At 28.7% G+C, this 21,382-nt stretch overlaps 2 protein-coding genes across 2 annotated transcripts in view; both read left to right on the forward strand.

Annotated features, from left to right (window-relative positions):
• LOC114121642 (uncharacterized) overlaps positions 1 to 11,044 on the forward strand; it is a 112,566-nt gene extending 101,522 nt beyond the window's left edge. Inside the window, exons 8-9 of the mRNA XM_050198529.1 lie at positions 448 to 616; positions 8,498 to 11,044. Of these exons, the coding sequence (XP_050054486.1) occupies positions 448 to 616; positions 8,498 to 8,687 (359 nt within the window). The 3' untranslated portion in view covers positions 8,688 to 11,044. The remainder of the gene's footprint in view (positions 1 to 447; positions 617 to 8,497) is intronic.
• A 2,762-nt stretch (positions 11,045 to 13,806) lies between these two features.
• Positions 13,807 to 19,800, forward strand: LOC114121634 (elongator complex protein 3). The gene is made up of 10 exons (XM_027984049.2): positions 13,807 to 14,163; positions 14,463 to 14,710; positions 14,803 to 15,006; positions 15,788 to 15,942; positions 16,017 to 16,305; positions 16,358 to 16,575; positions 16,988 to 17,120; positions 18,080 to 18,204; positions 18,281 to 18,462; positions 19,614 to 19,800. The coding sequence occupies exons 1-10, from the start codon at positions 14,148 to 14,150 to the stop codon at positions 19,685 to 19,687; spliced, it is 1,644 nt and encodes a 547-aa protein (XP_027839850.1). The 5' UTR covers positions 13,807 to 14,147; the 3' UTR covers positions 19,688 to 19,800.
• Positions 19,801 to 21,382: the final 1,582 nt, after the last annotated feature.

A 21,382-nucleotide genomic window follows, 5' to 3' on the forward strand; every position in this document is an offset into this window, starting at 1 on the left:
CAAGTGCAATAATTCGACAATTCATGTTTTGGGCTTATTATATGTATAAAACTAAGTGCAAATCGACCAGCCTTCCTCTATCCCTCCTCAACATTGGATTATTTTATAGTTTGCAAAGTGTTGCTTCAAAACAATGAGTTGCGTTTTTATAGGTATTGTAACACTCTCTCATACCTATTTATGTAAAATATTTAATATTCCTTATAATATTTATTTTTTATATGTTTTCTTATTATATGCTTCAAATATCTAAAAAAAAATTGTGGTCATATTTTATATTATTACTATTTAAAGATTGATGACTACAATGGACAGCAGTGTGTGAACTTTCTGCAAGTTATATTTAAATTTAAAACGCCCACCTTTCCACTGGCTACGCGCCCGGATAATAATATGTACCTATATACTTAACTTGTTTTAATCGTTAACGGTGACGCGTGTTTACAGGAGAGATGATGATGTCACTGCTGTGGTACTACAGGCCAGAGCACACGAAACAGGGACGGTTGAAAGAAGACATGCCCGACGAGCTGTTCGCGTCGAAGCACAGAGACGTCAACAGCGTGGCCTGCATCGACGATCGGTGTTACGTGTTGACGTTCAACGAGTACTGCAGGTTCGTGTCTTACCTATGTCGTATATTATTTACCGATAACATAATATTATTGTACTGTTATTTACTGAATTCGTTCTCTTATTATATCCCGGATCCTAAGACTCGAAACTTATCCCGTACATAGTAGGTAGCTAAGTAAACTTGACGTGTTTACGCATGATAAAGCAGTACCACAACTATCGGGAGTGCTAATAAGGTCATGAAATCTTACTGAAACAATCAGTTTGGTTTTAAATAAACTGTATACTATTATGAATTATGATCTAATTTAGAGCAATCGAATTTTCGAGAATATCGGTAAATTGGTTATTATTGTTACCTGCAATTTTTAAATCTATAATATTATTGTGTAAAAAAATGTATGTTGTATTGTATTTATTTTTTAGTAGTCCTTAAATGGATACTGAATTTGAATAATATAGTTTATACATACCAATTTAATAGGAAACTTTACAGACCCGAGGAACTTACCATTCGTTTTAAATTGAATATTTAGTTTTCTTAGAAATCACCGAAAGTACCGTATTACAGACTACTGTCTATAACACATATATTTGTACCGGATCCAACCGTGTATTTCATATCTAGCTACTACCTATCCAAACAAATCGATTATTTAAAAATTGTATTTTGACTGCGCTACATACAATATGCTTGCCCCGATCAATAGATACTTATAGTTTCGACACTGTACCTCAACCTGATGACTTTTTAAAAAATGTGACCAACTGAAAACAATAAAAACCAACCCTATATAATTATTATTATGATAATTATTTTTACTATTTCGACTAAAACGCGTGTTGCTGAGTATGGGGTTACCATTGTATCTTCGTGTTATAAGTCCAACTCGACAATTTTTATTATTTAAATTCCTCACCCTTACTATAATAATGTATTAACATATTTGGTCTCCCGAAATTTATAAATTTAGTATGTAACATGAAACAAAAAAAATCAAATTTTCCCATACAACAATATAATGCAGGTCGCAAATTTTGCATTTATAATATGCACGAACTTGTGGCGAGTATATTATTATTATAATGTTATAGTATTCGTCATTCGAATTCCGAAATAACACGCCACCGCCTTTGTAACTATGCTATATTATGATATATAATATATTATTTTGAATGTATTACCGCCGCCCTACGTGCAATATCGTTTCGATTTATTTAATAATATTATATGTATGGTAGAAATGTTTTATGATTGCATTATGGGTTGCTTTCTTGCCGCAATATTGACCTAATAATAATAGTATACCTAATATACAACGACGTCATACGTCAATTCTGATAATATCGATTTTCATTAACAACAACAATAGTAAACAGCAGTGGTATGTAATAAACTGATACATAATATTATGTTTTTTCTACTTAAATATTTTATTTTCATATAAACAGACGGTTAAAGTTTGAAAGTACCTATTAGGTACGATTATAATTTGTCAATATATTTAAAGATAACAATTTTTATTTTGTTTTATTTTTCAAATATATATTATACAATTTTTAACTAATTTTTTTTTACAATAAGTACGGGCGATGTAAAGTGGTAGTAATGGCTGAATAGTCTTGAAAGTAGAATCCATTACTTTTTTATAAAATTTAACTAGATACGAAAAACATTAGCTGATGAAATTTATCATACGACATATACCAAAAATTCAATCATAATTGTTCATGATTCACTTTACTTAGTTAGTTATATAATATACTTTAAATCGTTATAATATTATTGTATTATATTTATTATTAGCTACCTAATGATGAATGAATGAATTTATTTTTAATGAAAAAAATGCAGAAATTAAATTGAATTATACATTATAATATAAGCCATATAAACTTCATCATCGGTTTTACTGGTCAACACAGATTAAAATCCGTCCATCGCGTACGTGACATTTTATTAATAATTTCTATCGATGCATCTATTGCATTATTACATGCGATTTTTCTCGATTCTCGCTCACAGTTTGCCATCAGCAAATTCACTCAGAAATTACGACGTGCAAACGCATAAATATAATAATCCGTACGATGTTGGTATGAATATGGTTTGTCGTAAAAGTGTTATTGAAAATAAAATATAAAATCCACGCACGTCATCGACGACTATATATACTCAACCACGAATGGCTTTGTCCATCTGCTCACGAACTTCGAAGTATTGTGGTTTATCCACAATAACTATAATATTACTAGAAATGAACTACAAACTTCGAGAATTCAAACAGTTCGAAAATCGTAGAGAACGTATATATTAAAATATAATAATATTATTTTTAATACACTAAATAACTAATAATCAATGTGTACCAAGAACGTTAATATTAAAGGGTCCTATCACTGGATAGCTGCCCTACTTATTATTGTTTCCAAGTATTATATTGTAAAGTGCTATAGGGCATTATTTGCAATATTGAGAAAAAATTTTGTGTTGGAAAATATACATTTTTATGTTGTTGCTAATGTTATGGTGAAATGGCTCGAAAATGATATTTTTCAAATATCAAAAACCACCCATGTCATAATTTTGTGGGAATTATGTATTTTAGTGAAATGTTTTTCAAATTTTAAATATTACATGTTAAATTATTTTACCAATTATATACATTATTTAAAAGATTATTTTTCGGAAGTCGATTACCTTATCGATACTTGCTTACACCGAAAATGTATATAGTTCCCATGTACTTGTAAATTGTATGATTTAGTATAATGTATATTGTATAATACACTATTTAATATTTATATGCGTTATAAATATAACATTATAATAGGTAGCGGTCCTTGGTTTTTCTCGATTCAATTCCAGTAATTCCATCGATAATTATTTAACAAATCATTGGTTTTTTACTCATAGTACTGATATATTGTATTCATATTTGAAGTATGATATTAGTTTGAAAGTGTACCTAATATCTTGCGTAGTGTTTATATTATTTAAATATACAGGCACATTTTGGTAAGTACCTATGTCCTATATAGTATACTTATATGTGAAATGTATGAACAGTTTTTGTGAGATGGTCCAATTGGATTTTAATCATTTACCTATTTGACTTTTATATTTTTCATATTTCATAGTAAGCTGCAATAATAATACATTTTTTGGTCGAAATATATTCATATTTGCAACGTTTATCATAGTTATATACATTGCTATATTATTATATTTTATTATAGTTAAGAAATAAGAGTTGAATTATAAATGTGATCTGTGAGAAGGGGTAGACGGAATTTAATGCGTTGTTGACAAAAATCCTTAAAATAGACCTTGTATTATACCATTACTCTTTTAACCCATTTGCTGATTACTATTGTTATTTTTTTATGTTCAAATTGTAAACGTCACTTAGAAATAATAAAAAAAAATATCAGTATTATAAGTTTTAAGAGTTAGAATCTAAAACTAGATATAATTTTGTTTGAATTAATTTAAATGAAAATTTATATATACTAAATTTATACTTCAAACACTTTTAGTAGTAAAAATAGCTTCGATTTCAAATTCTAACCAAAACAGTTTGTGAAAATTAAGTTTGACCATCCCTAAATATTGTTACTTATCGTTTATCGTTGTGTTCCGGGGTTTGTAGTTTGTACTATGGTTATTGTTGTTGTCGTCGTAGATGTTTTCATAATTTTATTTTTTATTTATTATTATTATCATCAGAAATCCGCAGGGCAAGTCGCAGCTACCGTACAACATTTCCTAGAATTGTAAGTCGATTACACGCGCGCCGTCGCTGCTGCTTTTTTTTTTGTGCTCGCACCGCGCGCGCGCGGATGTGTATTGTGACCAAATGACGTACTCTTTTTTTGAAAATATTAAGGGCTAATACACGTTTACGATTTTTCATAATTTGGTTACTATAATGTAAAGCTTACTTTAAATTTCTGAATGTCTAAGTATTTTCATCAGAAAGACACACATAAAATGAGTTGACTATTTCAAATAATTAGTTCTTGTAGTTGATGATGATAATAATAATAATAAATAGAGTAAACAATTAACATAATTTATTATAATAATTGATTCAATCCATACCTACATATGAGATTAAAACTGAAAAATAGCACTTTCAATTATTCTAAATACCTATTCGAAATAACTTTAAAAACCTCGCAAATATTGACAAAGGTATGTATGAAACAAATCTGTATCTTACTAAAATAAAAATATATATATGCTAATATACTCTGGAGCCCTTCTTATGTGTGATTCTTATGTAATGTAATTTAGAAGACACTTACAGAAAACGATTTAACTTAGAAAAAACTTGATTTGGAGAAGCCGTTCGTACATGACAGCACATGTTTATATAATATAGGGTTTCAGATAAAAAGGATTACGCAGAAAATAGATGGTCATGGTAGTGGTTTATTTTCAACCTATTGGGAGGATTTAGGGATTGTCAAGATTTGGTTGAGATACATTTTTTGATTGGTCTAAAACTCTAAACATATATAATACTATTATAATAATATTACGGATGCAAGTTTTATGTATACGAGTACCTATATTTATCTATTTCTGAAATATTATTTTTCGTGTATCTTCTTATATATCCGCATCTAAAGAGGTCTGATTTGTGGTATAAAATAGATCATTTACAACAATTAGTCGGTAACGCGCGATTATTCACAGTTTAGGGTATCGGTTCTCAATTGGTTGTCCACGGACCCCCAGGGGAGATTTGGGAGTCCATGGTTATGTAGTACTGAAATAATATTTTTATTTTATTTTAGTCGAATTATTAAAAAATTAAATGTATTATATACTTATTATATATTATTCAAATTATGCTCCACGTAGAGTTACACTGGTTTTTTTTTTATAACTTAACAAAATTGAAAAGTAAGTAATCACAAATAACTAATATGGGGCCCCCCGCACAATTTAAGTTTTAACTGGGGGTCCGTGGCTCAATACTAATTGGGAACCACTGGCTTAGGGAATAGTTTGGGCTTAGGCATTTTTAGTGGATAATTTTAAGTGCATAATCGAATTGTATCTGTTATATATTTGAATTTCATAATTTCATCATCAAAAGTAGAAGAATACGCACTTTTATAAAAAAAATCAAACACAAATATCAAGTGTGTGTGTGTGTTTGTGTGCGTGTGTGTGTGCGCGCGTGCGCATTATATATATAGGAAATTGACCGTTGCCAAAAAAAATTCTCTAAAATTGACTTGTGAAGCAAAACAAGTATATGTAGCCAATTTAAATACATGGGCCAGTACATCGCGAAGACGCGCGTATCGAACGCGATAATAATATACCTACTCGTTTTTTAATACCTATACCTAAATAATATTATTTTCATGTTTATTATCATTTACGGGTGGGTAGTACGCACTAGCGCTTAATAACATTATAACCTCGCACGCGACGTTGACAACGACAAATAATAATAATAAAATCATTGCCCGTTACTGCAGTGGTGTTAGCCTCGAGGCGGACTGATCGAGCAGCAAATCGTTCTACGTCTAATCCAATTAATTGTTTTTTGATTTCGGTTTTTAACTCCCTTCGTAAACCAAAAACGGTCATCAACTGTACAAATGCGACTTTTGCAAGGGTGGACTTGGCTTACCTCTCCAAATATATTTTCGTATACGACCTACATGTATATATAATATTATGCCGCAGGGTGTTGAACGAGTTTAACTCATCTGAATTGACTGAATTCATATAGCAGCTCATATTATATAGAAAATTGAAAATGTCAGTTGAAATAAATTGTATTTATCAAGCCGCCGTTAACCCTATTAAATTCATTTATAACATAATCATAAATCTCAAGTACCTATAGATAATTTAAAATAGTCAGAATAAAAAATATTCCAAATCAACTAACTTGCAAGTGGTAAGCTTTCAAAATTCAACATTATAATTTAAAAAAATTACCTTATAGTCGTATATTTAATTAGTCAACAACGGCTCACGTTACTTTGGTTATCACAATAATGTACAATTTATTAAGGAAGGTAAAGACTCTCATTTTCTATTGTGCCTCTCGCCGACATGAATTCGTTAATAAAATTAAACGAGGCCGTTATTTCGGAATTTTGCGTGGTATGCAAAAAAACATTATTACGATCAACCACAATCAGAGCCGCTCGCAAAATAGTTACTTTCATATTTTAAATTATTATAAAACAGTACGTTAGTTTAATAATTGGTTATTTTTGCTTTTATACAAACTTAAACAAAAAGGAATATTATTTTAAAAATGATTAAGCAAAAGAAAATTCTGAAGATATTTTTATATCAAAGTGCGTATTGTTATATTAATAAATATATACGTAACTACAAAGAATTTAAATTCTCAAAATGATTACTTTTATCATTAAATATAATATCTATGATCGACAAAATGTCATTATTTATGTTAGAAAAGCGTTCATAGATTTCAAAAACAAAATCTATAAAATACAAAAAAATAATATAAGTTTTATGGATTATAAATTCACACACTTGCATCCCACAAATTACTTCTCTGAAAAAAAAAACAAGCATGATTATGTGTAAATATGATCAACTTAATTTCGCCCATGTCATATAATTTAATAAGTATGCAAAACGATAAAACGGTGTTCACGAACGGTGAGTCTCCGCCTAGTAATAATTTAATTATCAGACTTACTGGTAATTAATTTGTTCTTTATTTCTATTTAATTCACATATAAGTTATATTAATATGGGGAAGCTTATAGTATCGTACGTGATTAGATACCTCCGATCCGGTGGGTGTAGGATCTTCGCTAACAATCGGGGATGAACCACGTTCCGCTGTACCAAGCCCGATCGAATAAGTGGCATTTGAATACAGGGTCCGATCGGGTTGCGTGACCTAGGCAGGTGCGCTTGGGGGACTAAGATTTGATGGTCCTGATATAGAGGCCGTTTTATGGTCTCCCGTGGTCACTGTACGGGTGTTAGCCGTACAGAGGGATAATGTCCTGAAAAAAAAAAGAAGAGAATATCTGACGCAACGCGTGTGCTTGTTTCACAGCGACTGACACGTCGAAGGCGTTCGTCTGACGTCTGGTCAGGATCGTTACCGATTAACCCTAAAAGGTGCTCGCCGGGTGGTTGTCGTTAGTCGGTGGAATTAGCGTGGTAATAGCTGGTCGTCTGTTAGCTGGTCTGTCTGCGGCAACGTGTCGCTGGTCCGATCGTCGAAAAAATATAAAAAATAATATTACAATTTTTACAATACAAGTATCCGCTCGTATTGTGCAGTACCGTGTAGGACGTAGGTATTCGTAATGACATACATATACACAGAAAACTACAATTCCCACCTAAATTCAAGTGCAAAAAGGTCATCGTCGGGTTTTGTAGAGAATTTAAGGGCGCCTGTTTATACAAATAACGTCAACCCGGATCCGATCAATTGACACGATACACTTGTCTTGTACTAAACGCATGGTTTCAACAAGGTTGAAGTACCTATATTTATTGAAACACTTTGTATACGTTTTTATAAACTAGAATTCTAATTTTTTTTTTAAGTCTCGCTAATTTCAAACTACGCGCGACAATTTAGCTTTAACAGTATATAACCAATAATATTCTTATAATAATTTTTATTTATTAAACGACTTAAACGTGAAAATATTCAATTGCAAAGATCTTGGATCAAACATCACGACAATCCTCACATTCGTTCAAACTATAAAAATACCAAATTAAGAGCTACTATATAGAGTCGCTGTCCTTTTACTTCTGTTTCCGTCTGTGATTAAATATTATTGTGTTGATCGTGTATTTTGACAGTATAATAATATATTATTAATTGTTAAATGTAATAATAAACTAACAATATTGTTTTCTGTTTTTGATACGTCACAGGCACCGGAAGCACATTAAGTCGGTACAAGAGAACTTAGTGCTGTGCAAGGCGGTGGTGCCGCCGTTGCGCGAAGCCAACCCGAGGGCCAGACAGCTGCCCGCCGCCGGCGCGCCAACCGATCTGATATTCTTCTGCCGCCGCGTGTACGATTGCCGACAAAAACGGTTGCTGAAGAAGCCGACGCTCTGACCAAGACGTCTCCGCCGCCGTCGCCGCGTCTTCGTTCTCCTCGCCGTGGACCATCGCCGCTGCGGTTTTTCTATACTACCGTCGCGATTGTCGCGCTTATATTATTTATTATTATGATTATATTATTACTATTATTACGACTATATAATAACGTTCGTTTCAATTGTATTCGCTCTTTTCTTAAATTATTATTATAATAATTATTATTTTATTGTCGGAACGTTGCAAAACGATAATACGCGGTATCATAATATTATTAAGTCATACTTGTACGACATGTATGGAGAAATAACTAAATTTTCTTTGTTTTGTGTCTGCGGGGCCCGAATAAAACCCCTTCGGACGGGATCGTCGGCCTCGAGACTAAAAACCGATAGCTATTATATTATTATATTATACATTATTATTTGCGCGCACCCCTTTCCCCACCAACGCACTGTTGTGATGATTGGAGATGTATTTTGTACTTCGGGAAGACAAATCATTTTAAAATCAAAAACGTTTTCGATCAGCAAATTTTTACTCAGCCGATTTTACCCGTTATTGACGAAATGACAATGTACTTAATCATACGTTGACCGAAACGTAATGAAAATATCAAAGTTTTTTTTATATTTAAATTTTTATTTTATTTTTCGAAACCAAATTGTGAAAAATCATTTTTTATAACAATTCTTGCACACAGAGTCACACATACACTCGTTTGTCGTCTGCGCGCGCTATATAATAATATGTATAATAATAAGTATTATAGGTATAATATTATGATATTATGATTAATATAATATATTATTTGTGTTTAATTTTTAATCGCCGCGCTCTCCGTTCTACCACCTACCTCTTCTTTTATTCTCCTCGATTCTTATTATTATTTTTTACGGAAATTAGTTGATTTTATTTTTATTTTTATTATTTTTATTACTATTATAATTATTATTACTACTACTGCTACTACTAGTACACTACTACTACTCATAATAAGATTTTTCGTACGACGTGCATAATACATGATATAATATAATATACCGACAATGATGATGTTAATGATGGTGGGCATTTCGGTTACTTACGTGTGCGTTTATTCAGCGGTCCTCTCGCGTGGAAACGGAATCGATACACCATCCCGCCAAACGCTCGTCTGCGACTCGCACCCTTGCCGTCACACATTATCTCCGCATTATTTTTTCTGTAGTCGTGTCTACGACGCCACACCAATATCTGTTTCACTTTTCGATCGTTCCAATATATAAGATATTCCTCGATTCACACACGTGCACGTATAATATTATATATCTAGTCATCATTAATTGCTGAACATACGATATCAATAATAATATATATCCTCCGAGCCCACGTTATACCGTTATTGTTTTCATCCACTAATTATAATTACTACCTATATTATACTGTTCGCCGGTGGTACGATCGATATTATTCTATACGTAATGCGTACTATCAACTCATCGACTTCGATCCACGCTTTCCGATCATCATCACCATCACCGCACCTAACCCTCTCACCCTCCCTATAGGCATATATGCCCATCACACACACTCGCGATTAAGTATAACGACTCGACGAATATATATATCATTATATACACCAACTATATGTACCAATTGTGATTGGCCCGGTCGGTGGTATATTTATACATATTTTGTTTTTTACGCTTTTTTTTTTTTTTTTTAGTTTAGTCGCATAATTTCAATGTTTTTGCTTTATACAATTGTGTTGTTATAGATTAAAAAAAAAAACTAAAAAAAAATATTACATATAATATTATTATTATTATTTTTATTATTATTATTATTATTATACTATATTATTGATTCCTAATAACCAAGTATAATATAATAAATGTTAGAAAAACGACAAACGATTAAAGAATTTGATTAAGTGATTAAAATTTAATAAAATGGTATTAAAAAAATAATAAAAAAAAAATTTATATATATAAAAACACTATATATGGGTATAAAATATTTTATTTTTAGATATTTATGATGTGTAAATGGACCAATTTTTCGTGTATAAACTTTTTTTCATCGTTCACATAGTTCCGAATGGACGCATGTAGCTTAAATATTATGTTTATTAGATAAAAGGTCATTTAGTTCGCAATAAATTTATGTAGTTATGATTTTTTTTTTCTGAGTGTAATATTTTGTGTTATTATATAATTAATAGCAATTCAGTTACAAACTCACACACGTAGTACATAATATTATACAAATATGTACTTAGAATGTTATTAATTGACATCCCTATATAATATTGTTTGGATTAAGTCACATATTTATTGTATAATTTTGACATTCATTGAAACCATAATATAACACTGATATTATAAGAAATATATTGTGTCATTTGTGTATTCTTTTCATATCAACCGTGTATGTTCTATTTTTTAGTTTTTAAGAGAGCATGTTTTAACATCTCTAACCAATAATATTTAACTTATAACCATATAAGCATAAAGCTTAACATTTATATTCAAGTTTTAAGAGTCATAGTATTATCAAAAGTTTAAATCTATATAAAAACGTATCGTATATATAACCGTACTTGTTCCCTAGTCCCCATATTGCCTTTAGAGGAAGTTACCCACATGGCCACATAGCAAGATATGATAATAGGTGCTCACCTATTGTAAATATTATCATTTAAAAATATTCATATTTAGTTTAAAATTTAAATATAAGTAAATTTACTTTTGTAATGAATACAGCAGAATTAATTTTATTAGACGTAAATTTGCTATGTTAATGTTTTTAAGACAACAACTGATAGGTACAACACATGTAAAGGATAGCATCCTCTCAAGTCGTTTAATATAATATTATGTACCCAGTACCTAACGAGTAACCTCATCTTAATAGACATAATACACAACTGTGATGTTCTAGTTCATCAATATAAGATCCTATGTAAAGAGTGGTAGTTGGAAATTCGGTGGCAATCGCCTCGTTTTCTAAATCCTAAGTATTTAAATTTGACTGTTTTATATTGCACATAAAATTTGAAAATAAAAAAAATCGAAATCGAAATCACCCAATTAAAGCGCCTTTTATAATAGGTACTAAGTACTAGCCACGAATTAAGGTATAAATATATAATATACATCTTAATTCGTGGTACTAACCATACTCTAGTGATGGTTAAAAATATGGCGCCTATGTGTTTTCAGAGGACTTTTATATGAGGTATTTCAATTTTTTTTTTTTAACAAGGAATTTATGATTTCCTGAATCAGTGTATTTCAAAAATTAATATCAGTTGGTCAAACGATAAAAAAAAATGCCATATTAATCGAAAAATGTGTCTCTTTTTTTTATCATGTTACCAAAGACTACAAATGACCGAAAAAAATGTCTTGCCGTTTGAGAAAACCAAAATGGTAAATCCTTCAATGACGCCTTGCGCACCATCCTTTGGCTTTAATGACAGAAGTCTACAGTGCAATCTTTCATCCGTGTACGTATGTAGAGTGTAGACGTGTGAGTACACCACTAAACCGAGTCAGTGTGTCTTTATATGGACATGCGTATCGTATCCATTTTATAATATTATTACCTTTTTTAAATTTCACAACCACCTATAAGCTCACACTTTACTATAGCAGTAATGAAAGTGTACCCTATATGTAAATTTACTTTATATTTTTTATGCGATAAAACACATGACATCACGTGAGTGAATATAAATAAAGGTAATAATATAAGTCAATTAGATAACTACTAAAAATAGGGCAATACTGCAGTAGTGTCCGTCAGTATTCAAGTACCGGGTTTTGCGAACAGTGAATAGATTTATTGTAGGTACATGACGTTCCGGGTATTTATTTTTTATTTTTTTATACGTTCCTACGTTGTGTACTTATGTCCTGTGTGCAGACTATCATATATTATACCTACGAAGATTATAGTATACGCGTGTACACGCGGTATCGGGTATAATTTGGCATTTGTTCAATTTTTGAATATGTATGACCTTGAGAACTCCCCGAACACCTACAGAAAGGTAATATACAATATTTTTTTATTATCACATTATTCAGTACTTAGTAGCGTAGTGAATTATTCAGATAAAGTATAAGTGCCTATATGGCTATAATACTAAAAATTTTATCCATTTTTCAAATGTTTACAAACAAGTGTTTCCCGGCGCCTGCAATCTTTCTGAGGAGAGCCGTGGAGAGGCTTGCGGGCACTCATTTTCAGATTAAAGCGTTGGGACTTCTCTATTTTGGGGATACTTAAAGGAAAAAGTGTTTAAATATCGTTCTCACACCCTAGAAAAAGTTCTAGAAAGAATCGGGAAGAAAGTTACGGTTATTTATACCGATCCGAATGTGTCAACAAGTGGCTGAAAACTACCAGAATCGCCTGCAAGAGTGCAACGCTGCTGATGGCCACCATATGTTAGAAATGTAATCTTTGAAATATAATGTATACGAAATTCGATAAATTACTGAATCGAAAAATATAGGTAAACCTTATTTCTGTAAATTAAATGGTTTTTATTCTACAGTCCTTCAAAACTGATGCATGTCTTATGCCCGATACTCCACTCTGTACACTAGCAAAGTATAATATCTAAGTATAAGTGTTAATCTATAAATCGCGGTGAAAATCTCTATAATAATATCGGTTATTTTCCATCAACAAATATTTACGGAATGTTTATTTATTATTTTATTAATCACGTTGATAGGAGTTTTAGTCGTTCTAGATCATTGTTCTTCCAACCTACGTCCTGTGAACTTCAGACACGATGTGCAATCGACAATCAGGCAGTCAATTAATAGTTAATATCTATGTATACATTAATCCACATTTGATTTAAAATTTTAAATCGTTTAGAAAGAAAAACTATATAGTTGTATCAATAATAATAATCATTATTAAAATTCTTTATAAGCTAAATTGTAATTGTTATTTACTAACTTAAGGTATTTAAATAATTTTGAATTTTCGCGGGCACATACCACTATCAGCAACTCAGCATAACATTTTTTCAATTCTACTACCATGGTTTTTGATTTATATCAGTGGATTTAATCACTTCAACTTTGCCTTATCAATTTATCTCAATTCACGTGGTAGTGTGGTATCTAAACCTACATAATACATAATAATATTATATACGACTTATTCGAGACACGAGTTATGAGTTATGACTTATTGTCTATTGACTTATGAGTTTACTTTATGACTTTCTACTTGTTACTTTAGACTTCAGAGTTCAGCTACTTGCTATTGCTTTACTGCATAGGTAGTGCATAATGCGTAACTAAAAACAAATCAAAACCAAATATACCACTACAGACAATAGAATAATAATAAAAAGAGTATAAAAGAAAAATAAGTTTGAACTTCGGTAGGTAAATTATCAAATAATATTTGAATGTATTCATTTTAAACTTTTATCGACGAATTTTCAATTACTACAATTTCATCATGTCTGAAGTAGATGGTGAGTACAAAACTTAAATACTTTAATATTAGTACTTTTATAATATAATATGAGAATTCTAACTTTCTTACTATTAATAATATTTGTTAAAAGTGATGGTATTTTATTGGTTATTTGACTGATTCTAATTTTTTTTAAATAACCTATTAATTTATATCATATTAATTAAAAATATGTAAGTTGCTTAAGTTTGTTAAATTAAATTGTAAGAATTCAAAATATTTCAAATAAGTCTAAAAATTAAAATTGAAAATGTTATTTATTTTTATTAATATTTAATTTTATTCTAAAAATTGTAGAAAATATATCCAAGTTAAGTCATGAAGAACGAATGGTGTCTACAGTTGCTGAAATTATTCAGAAATTGTTGATTGCTCAAAAAGAAAATAGAGATGTAAACTTAAATAAATTAAAATCTCAAATATCATCTAAATATGGACTGAAATCATCTCCTCGACTTGTTGATATTATATCAGCTGTTCCCAATGATGCTAAAAAATTATTGTACCCAAAGTTGAAAGCAAAACCTGTTAGAACAGCTAGTGGAGTGAGTTTTAAAATATAACTATTAATTGCCTATGTTTAAATACATTTGTATTTATGTTTTATGCTTATATATGTTCATTTATTATCATGTAGGTAGCAATTGTTGCAGTTATGTGTAAACCACATCGTTGTCCTCATATAAATATGACTGGTAATATATGTGTATATTGTCCCGGTGGTCCAGATTCTGATTTTGAATACTCTACACAGTCATATACTGGTTATGAACCTACTTCTATGAGAGCTATTCGAGCACATTACAATCCATATGTTCAAACGCGCCATAGAGTTGAGCAGGTACCTATTTGCTATAATTTTAATTTAATTGTATAATTAAATGTACTTACATTTTGTAGTATTATCACAATCCATTCTATATATTATTTTTTTATGCTTTTTAAAAAATGTTATATTATAGATAAAGTATAAAACTACATTTGTTAATTTTTTTTACACTGCTAACAAGATTTGTTTTTAATTTCAAGCAGATTCATTTCCTAAAAATAATTGAAAAATATCTATAAAACTATTTATAATTGAACTAATACATATTTTTATAATTGAATAAGTATTTAGATAAGATCAATAAGTATAAATTTAAAAAAGAATTGAATATTTTCAATCCTTTTTTAAATAATGTATTGATCACTAGGTATAAATCGATTCAACTTTAATTGAATATTAAAAAAACTACTTATTTGTTCAATATTAAATATTTATGAATTCATATTTTTTGAAATGCATTGAACTGCAGTGAAATTAAATTTAATCGTTCAATTAAAAATATCAATTTTATCACTAATATTAATAATTGTTTTAAAAATGAAAATTTTTTAAATTTTTTTAAATTTAAAAAATCCTTATTTTTGACAAAAAAAATGTACTTTATAATGAGTTGAATTGAAATGATCAAATCTTTATGTGTTTTTTAAATTTATAAATTTATTGATTATAATGATAATTATTAGGTATTTATATTTTAAAATTGATCATAGAATTATAAACAGTTGTTTTTACCATTGAGTTTAAATTGTACATTTTTAAGATAAACTTAATTATTTATATTGTATGTTTATAGCTTAAACAATTAGGCCATAATGTTGATAAGGTTGAGTTCATAGTAATGGGAGGTACATTTATGAGTTTACCTGAAGACTACCGGGATTATTTCATCAGAAATCTGCATGATGCTTTATCAGGTCATACTAGCTCTAATGTTCGAGAAGCTGTCAAGTATGTGTTAAATTATAATATATTTTTATTTTTATTTTCAAAAAATGTTTTGTTGATTTATTGTTTCTATTTAGATACTCAGAAAGAAGTAATGTAAAATGCATTGGCATTACTATTGAAACTCGGCCAGATTATTGTTTGAATAGGCATTTAACTGATATGTTAAACTATGGTTGTACACGATTAGAGATTGGTGTTCAGTCTGTGTTTGAAGATGTTGCACGAGACACTAACAGAGGCCATACAGTTAAAGCAGTGTGTGAAACATTTAATCTTGCTAAAGATTGTGGTTTTAAAATTGTATCACATATGATGCCTGATTTACCTAATGTAGATCTAGAAAGAGATTTTCAACAGTTCAAGGTATGAAATAAAAATTAATTGTTTTATTTTATACATATTTATTATTTTTCAGGAATTTTTTGAAAATCCAGCTTTCCGTGTTGATGGTTTAAAAATTTACCCTACTCTTGTAATGAGAGGTACAGGTTTATATGAGCTGTGGCGTAGTGGACGATATCGTAGTTATTCACCATCTGAATTAGTAGATTTAATTGCTCACATACTAAGTCTTATTCCTCCATGGACACGGGTGTATAGAGTTCAAAGAGATATTCCAATGCCATTAGTTACGTAAGTATATAAAATATCTATCTAAAACTACTTTTTAATTTTTTTAACTTGTCTTGTATTTAATTAAAATATGTGTATTTAATTACCATATTTGTTAGTTCATGTTATCGATCAAAAATATTATCATTAACTATAAATAGGTAATCAATAATATTACAATTTATTTTCAAATTAAACCTTTTTTTATAATTTTCTTATTATATTTTCATTATCATTTTGTAAATATTAAATTATATTATTAAAAAAAAAGGATAATCAATCAAACCTTAACGTTTTAAAGTTAATATATACATATATATTGAACTACATGTTTGAAGCTAAATGATAAATTACAAATATTTAAGAAGAATTTGATTGTCTAATCTTTATATTTCCTTTATTTTATGTAATACATTTTTTTTTATTATCATAGATCTGGAGTTGAACACGGTAATTTACGAGAACTGGCCTTAGCGAGAATGAAAGATCTAAACTTACAATGTCGTGATGTACGAACTAGAGAAGTTGGAATTCAAGAAATACATAATAAAATTCGTCCATTTGAAGTATATAAAGTTTAATATGTACATTAGTTAAGATAATTGATTACGTTTTTATAAATTATGATTAAATTAAAAATATTGTATTTATTAATTAATTATTAATTTTTTTTATTCGTAAACTATTATACAGGGTGGAACAGTGAATCGGGCGATTTTAAAATTACTATAAAAACCAAACAAGTATATTTTTAACAAATATATATTTATATAACCTGAAAGTATATAAAATAGCATTAAAGAAGTGTTAATTTGTTATATAATTTTTATAAATTATATCTTTAAGATGGAGTTCATTTCGAAGCAAGCATTCGTTAAGGCGTTTTTGATAACTGGTTATGATGCTTCGCAGAATTTCCGGCAAGATTTGTGTCACCTTTTCTTGTATTTTTTTGTTTAAGATCATCAAGTATCCTTAGTGGTGTTTGGTATATTCTACTTTTGATATACCCCCACATAAAAAAATCACAGGACGTTAAATTAGACGAACATGGAGGCCATGGAATATTCCCATTTCGAGAAATTGTGTGGTTCAGAAACAAATCTTTAGAATGTTCATACTCACTTTAGCTATATGACTCGTAGCCCCATCTATAGTTGTAGTACGCACATATCAATTACAGGGTTTTCCGTATTTATTTTAAAATCCCCCGATTTACAAGTTTCTTGAAATTCTGCAAAACATCATGACCAGTTATCAAAGACGCTTTCACGAATGCTTGCTTCGAAATAGACACTATCTTGCAGATATCATTTATATAAATTAAATAACAAATTAACACTTCTTTAATGTTATTTTATATACGTTCAGTTTATATAAATATATATTTGTTAAAAATATACTTGTTTGGTTTTTAAAGTTATTTTAAAATTGCCCGAATCACTGCCCCACCCTGTACATAGTTAATACTTAATAGTTTGTACTTACTTTATTTTTGTAATTTATATTATTAATTATATTTTAGATTGAGTTGATACGTAGAGATTATGTTGCTAATAATGGTTGGGAAACATTTTTATCGTACGAAGACCCTGAGCAAGATATTTTAATTGGTCTTTTAAGATTACGCAAGTGTACAGATTCATTTAGGTATAAATATTATACAACTTAATTTCTATTTTTGAAACTTGAAAAAATTATATTTTATATTATATGTCATTTATAGACCAGAATTAAAAGGAAGAGTTTCAATTATAAGAGAATTACATGTGTATGGTAGTGTAGTTCCTGTTCGAGCTAGAGATCCAACCAAGTTTCAACATCAAGGATTTGGTATGTTATTAATGGAAGAAGCTGAAAGAATATCTTTAGAAGAACATAAATCTACCAAAATAGCTGTTATATCAGGTTTGTGTATACTTACATTTTTAATAATTTTATGAAAAGTGGTCAAAGTCTAATTATTGTTTGTCTGATGTGTTATGACTTATCAATCATAAATTAGCATACATAGTACATTGACAGATATCAGTTTGACATTTATTGTTGTTATAAAATTATAGTATAAAGAATTTTTATTTTTTTATTTTTAATCAGTCACCTTTTGTCCTATACCTCTATAGGGCACTCTCCAATCTCTTCTTTACTTGCATTAGATAATTTTTATGTCACTATATATTTTGTTTGTTCATCTCTTTTTCAATTTTCTTCTCCAATTTTTATTCTTTTACTTTAGTTTTTATAACCATTCTCACTACCTTTGAATTAGTAATTTCCTATCATAACATGACTAAACCTTCTCGATATATTTTTCTTTATTTTATCAACAATTGGTGCTATTCCTACATTACCTACTTATTGATTAATTTGTTATTCTATTCTCCCTAGTGCAGTGTTTCCCAACCGGTGGTCCGCGGTACCTTTCTTCGTTTTCTATTAAAAAATATTAATTATTTTTTAAACAGCGAAAAATATTTTATTTCACCATAATATACAGTTATCTTATCGTTGTTTCTGCCGACGACCGATAAGTATTTTCCACTTTTATAAGTGAGTAGATATCAGGGTAATAAGGGTACAGTAAAATAATAAAAATTAACATTTTTCGATAAATTTTGTGTATTCTTGTTAATGAGCAAAAAAAAAAAAGGTCTTCCTAGTTTGCGTAAAATTGAGGTGGTCTGCGACATATAAAATATTGTCAAAGTGGTCCATGGTGGTAAAAAGGTTGGGAAACACTGCCCTAGTGACTCCATACATTTTAAAATACTCTTGTCGCACAAAATACCTAACATTTCTCTCCACGTGTAATTATATCTTTGATATACTAAATAATTTTATTGTACCACTAATTCTAAGTACTTGTACCTATTCACATCACACACATCATCATTTCATATCTTCATTATTTGATTGAATATGCCTTGTTTTATAAATTTCTCAGTTCCTTTAAAATCACACACAATTGATTTTACTTATCCATGTAAATTATAAATTATGTTATAAATTTCTTAAAAATGTGCAAAAATTATTTTATATCTTTTTTTTTTGTTTTTTAGGTGTTGGTACTAGAAACTATTATAAAAAGCTTGGATACCATTTAGATGGACCTTATATGTCAAAACAATTATAATTATCACCTTAATATGTTTTAAGTAAGGTGAACAAAGTTTAAAAAAATGAAATATCTTGTAATTATTTTTATTCAATAAAAATAAACTATTAAGTTATTCAACAAACCATTAATTTTATTAGTTAATTACATATAATATTTTTTCATTACATACCTGTTATTTCATATACAATGAACTATACGTCAATACTACAGGTCATATTTATGGAGTAAACTGGGTAAGCAATTACTATATTGAATTTAGAGAGGATTAAATTGTTATGAATATTTTTGTGTTTAAATATAATAGTATACACTTTTTTTTAATTCGTAGGTGAAATTTTTGAAAATTAAGTATAATAGTTTTAACTGTTATTTTAAGTAGTATGAATGATACCATTATTATTATTAGAGCAGATAATTATTTGCTATTAATCTATTTTTATACATGCATGTAGATGCAACTATGCTAAAATATTGAAATAATCCTTAAACAAATCAAAATTAAAATATTTTGAAAACCATTTTTAACCTCAAAACTGTTGTACTAATACTATGAGTAATTTTTTAGCTTTTAAACCTTGTTTTTAAATATTTCATTGCAAAATGATACTTTAAAAAATATATATTTTTTGTACCTACATGAAACAAGTTCAAACATTTTTTGAAATTTTTGCTCAAATTTTTCTACTTGCCATAATTTAATTATTATAATGTTAACTTGTTTGCTTTAGATAACTACTAACTAGTATTTCAATAAACTAATTAAGAAAAAGGAAATGTCAAAACTAAAATGTATACTTTTATAATTTGCTATTAATTATAATACTACCTTATTTTAAATTATTATTTATTATTTCATATTATGTATTTTACTTTTTAATTTAAATGTGTTTTGTATTGTAGCCTGTAGGTACTATATAGAACTTAGAAAGACATTATGAAAGATCACACTGGGAGTGCTACAATTTTATGTTTTAGAACATATTTTAATAAAACTCGATTCTACGTAATATATTATCATAAAATATATAATTTCAAAAGAATTTGGTGACGATAAGTATCTATTTTTAATATATTAGCTTGTGTGGATCTATGTATGTATACTATAAAATGAAAACGAAATTCTCAAAATCTTTCCATACTTGGATTTAATTGTTAATTAGTTTAGTGTAACCAAAATATTTTATAGATTGAAACTAGCCTAATAATTATTATTTGATGTAATGACTGGAATTAGGAATATAAATTTATCTTTAAACATTTACATTTTTTGTGTGAAAATTATTGTTTCATACTTATGTTTTTTGGGTGGGAAGGATTTAAATCAATAGTTCTAGTGGAGAGTTATTTGTATCCTTATAGCTTTATACTGTATTTCTCTAATTTGGAACCTTTAAGAGCCAAGAGATTAAGATTGATTAAATTAATTCAAGTCTCAATTTTATTTATAATAATAAAGCCTAAAAACCATACAGTTAATCATGTTTATGGACAGTAAATTAACTTTAGGTACTTCAATATTTCTAATATATTAATATTTATCAAATTCAATAAACTATAATAAATATCCAAAAAGTATAGTATTAATTATCTATTGGTACTAATTAGTAATTACTATTCATTTTTATAATAAATTGAATGATACCTATCTATTTAAAATTCGTAATATAAGCTACTCATAGTATTTTACACATAAAACTGATGGATAAATAA

This window comes from Aphis gossypii, chromosome 1 (genome assembly GCF_020184175.1).
Source record: "Aphis gossypii isolate Hap1 chromosome 1, ASM2018417v2, whole genome shotgun sequence".
NCBI lineage: Eukaryota > Metazoa > Arthropoda > Insecta > Hemiptera > Aphididae > Aphis > Aphis gossypii.

Coding starts and splice junctions, on each gene's coding strand:
- LOC114121634 (XM_027984049.2), top strand. Junction 16,576..16,987: donor ATTCCAATGCCATTAGTTAC/GTAAGTATATAA, acceptor TTATTATCATAG/ATCTGGAGTTGAACACGGTA. Junction 18,205..18,280: donor AAGTGTACAGATTCATTTAG/GTATAAATATTA, acceptor TGTCATTTATAG/ACCAGAATTAAAAGGAAGAG.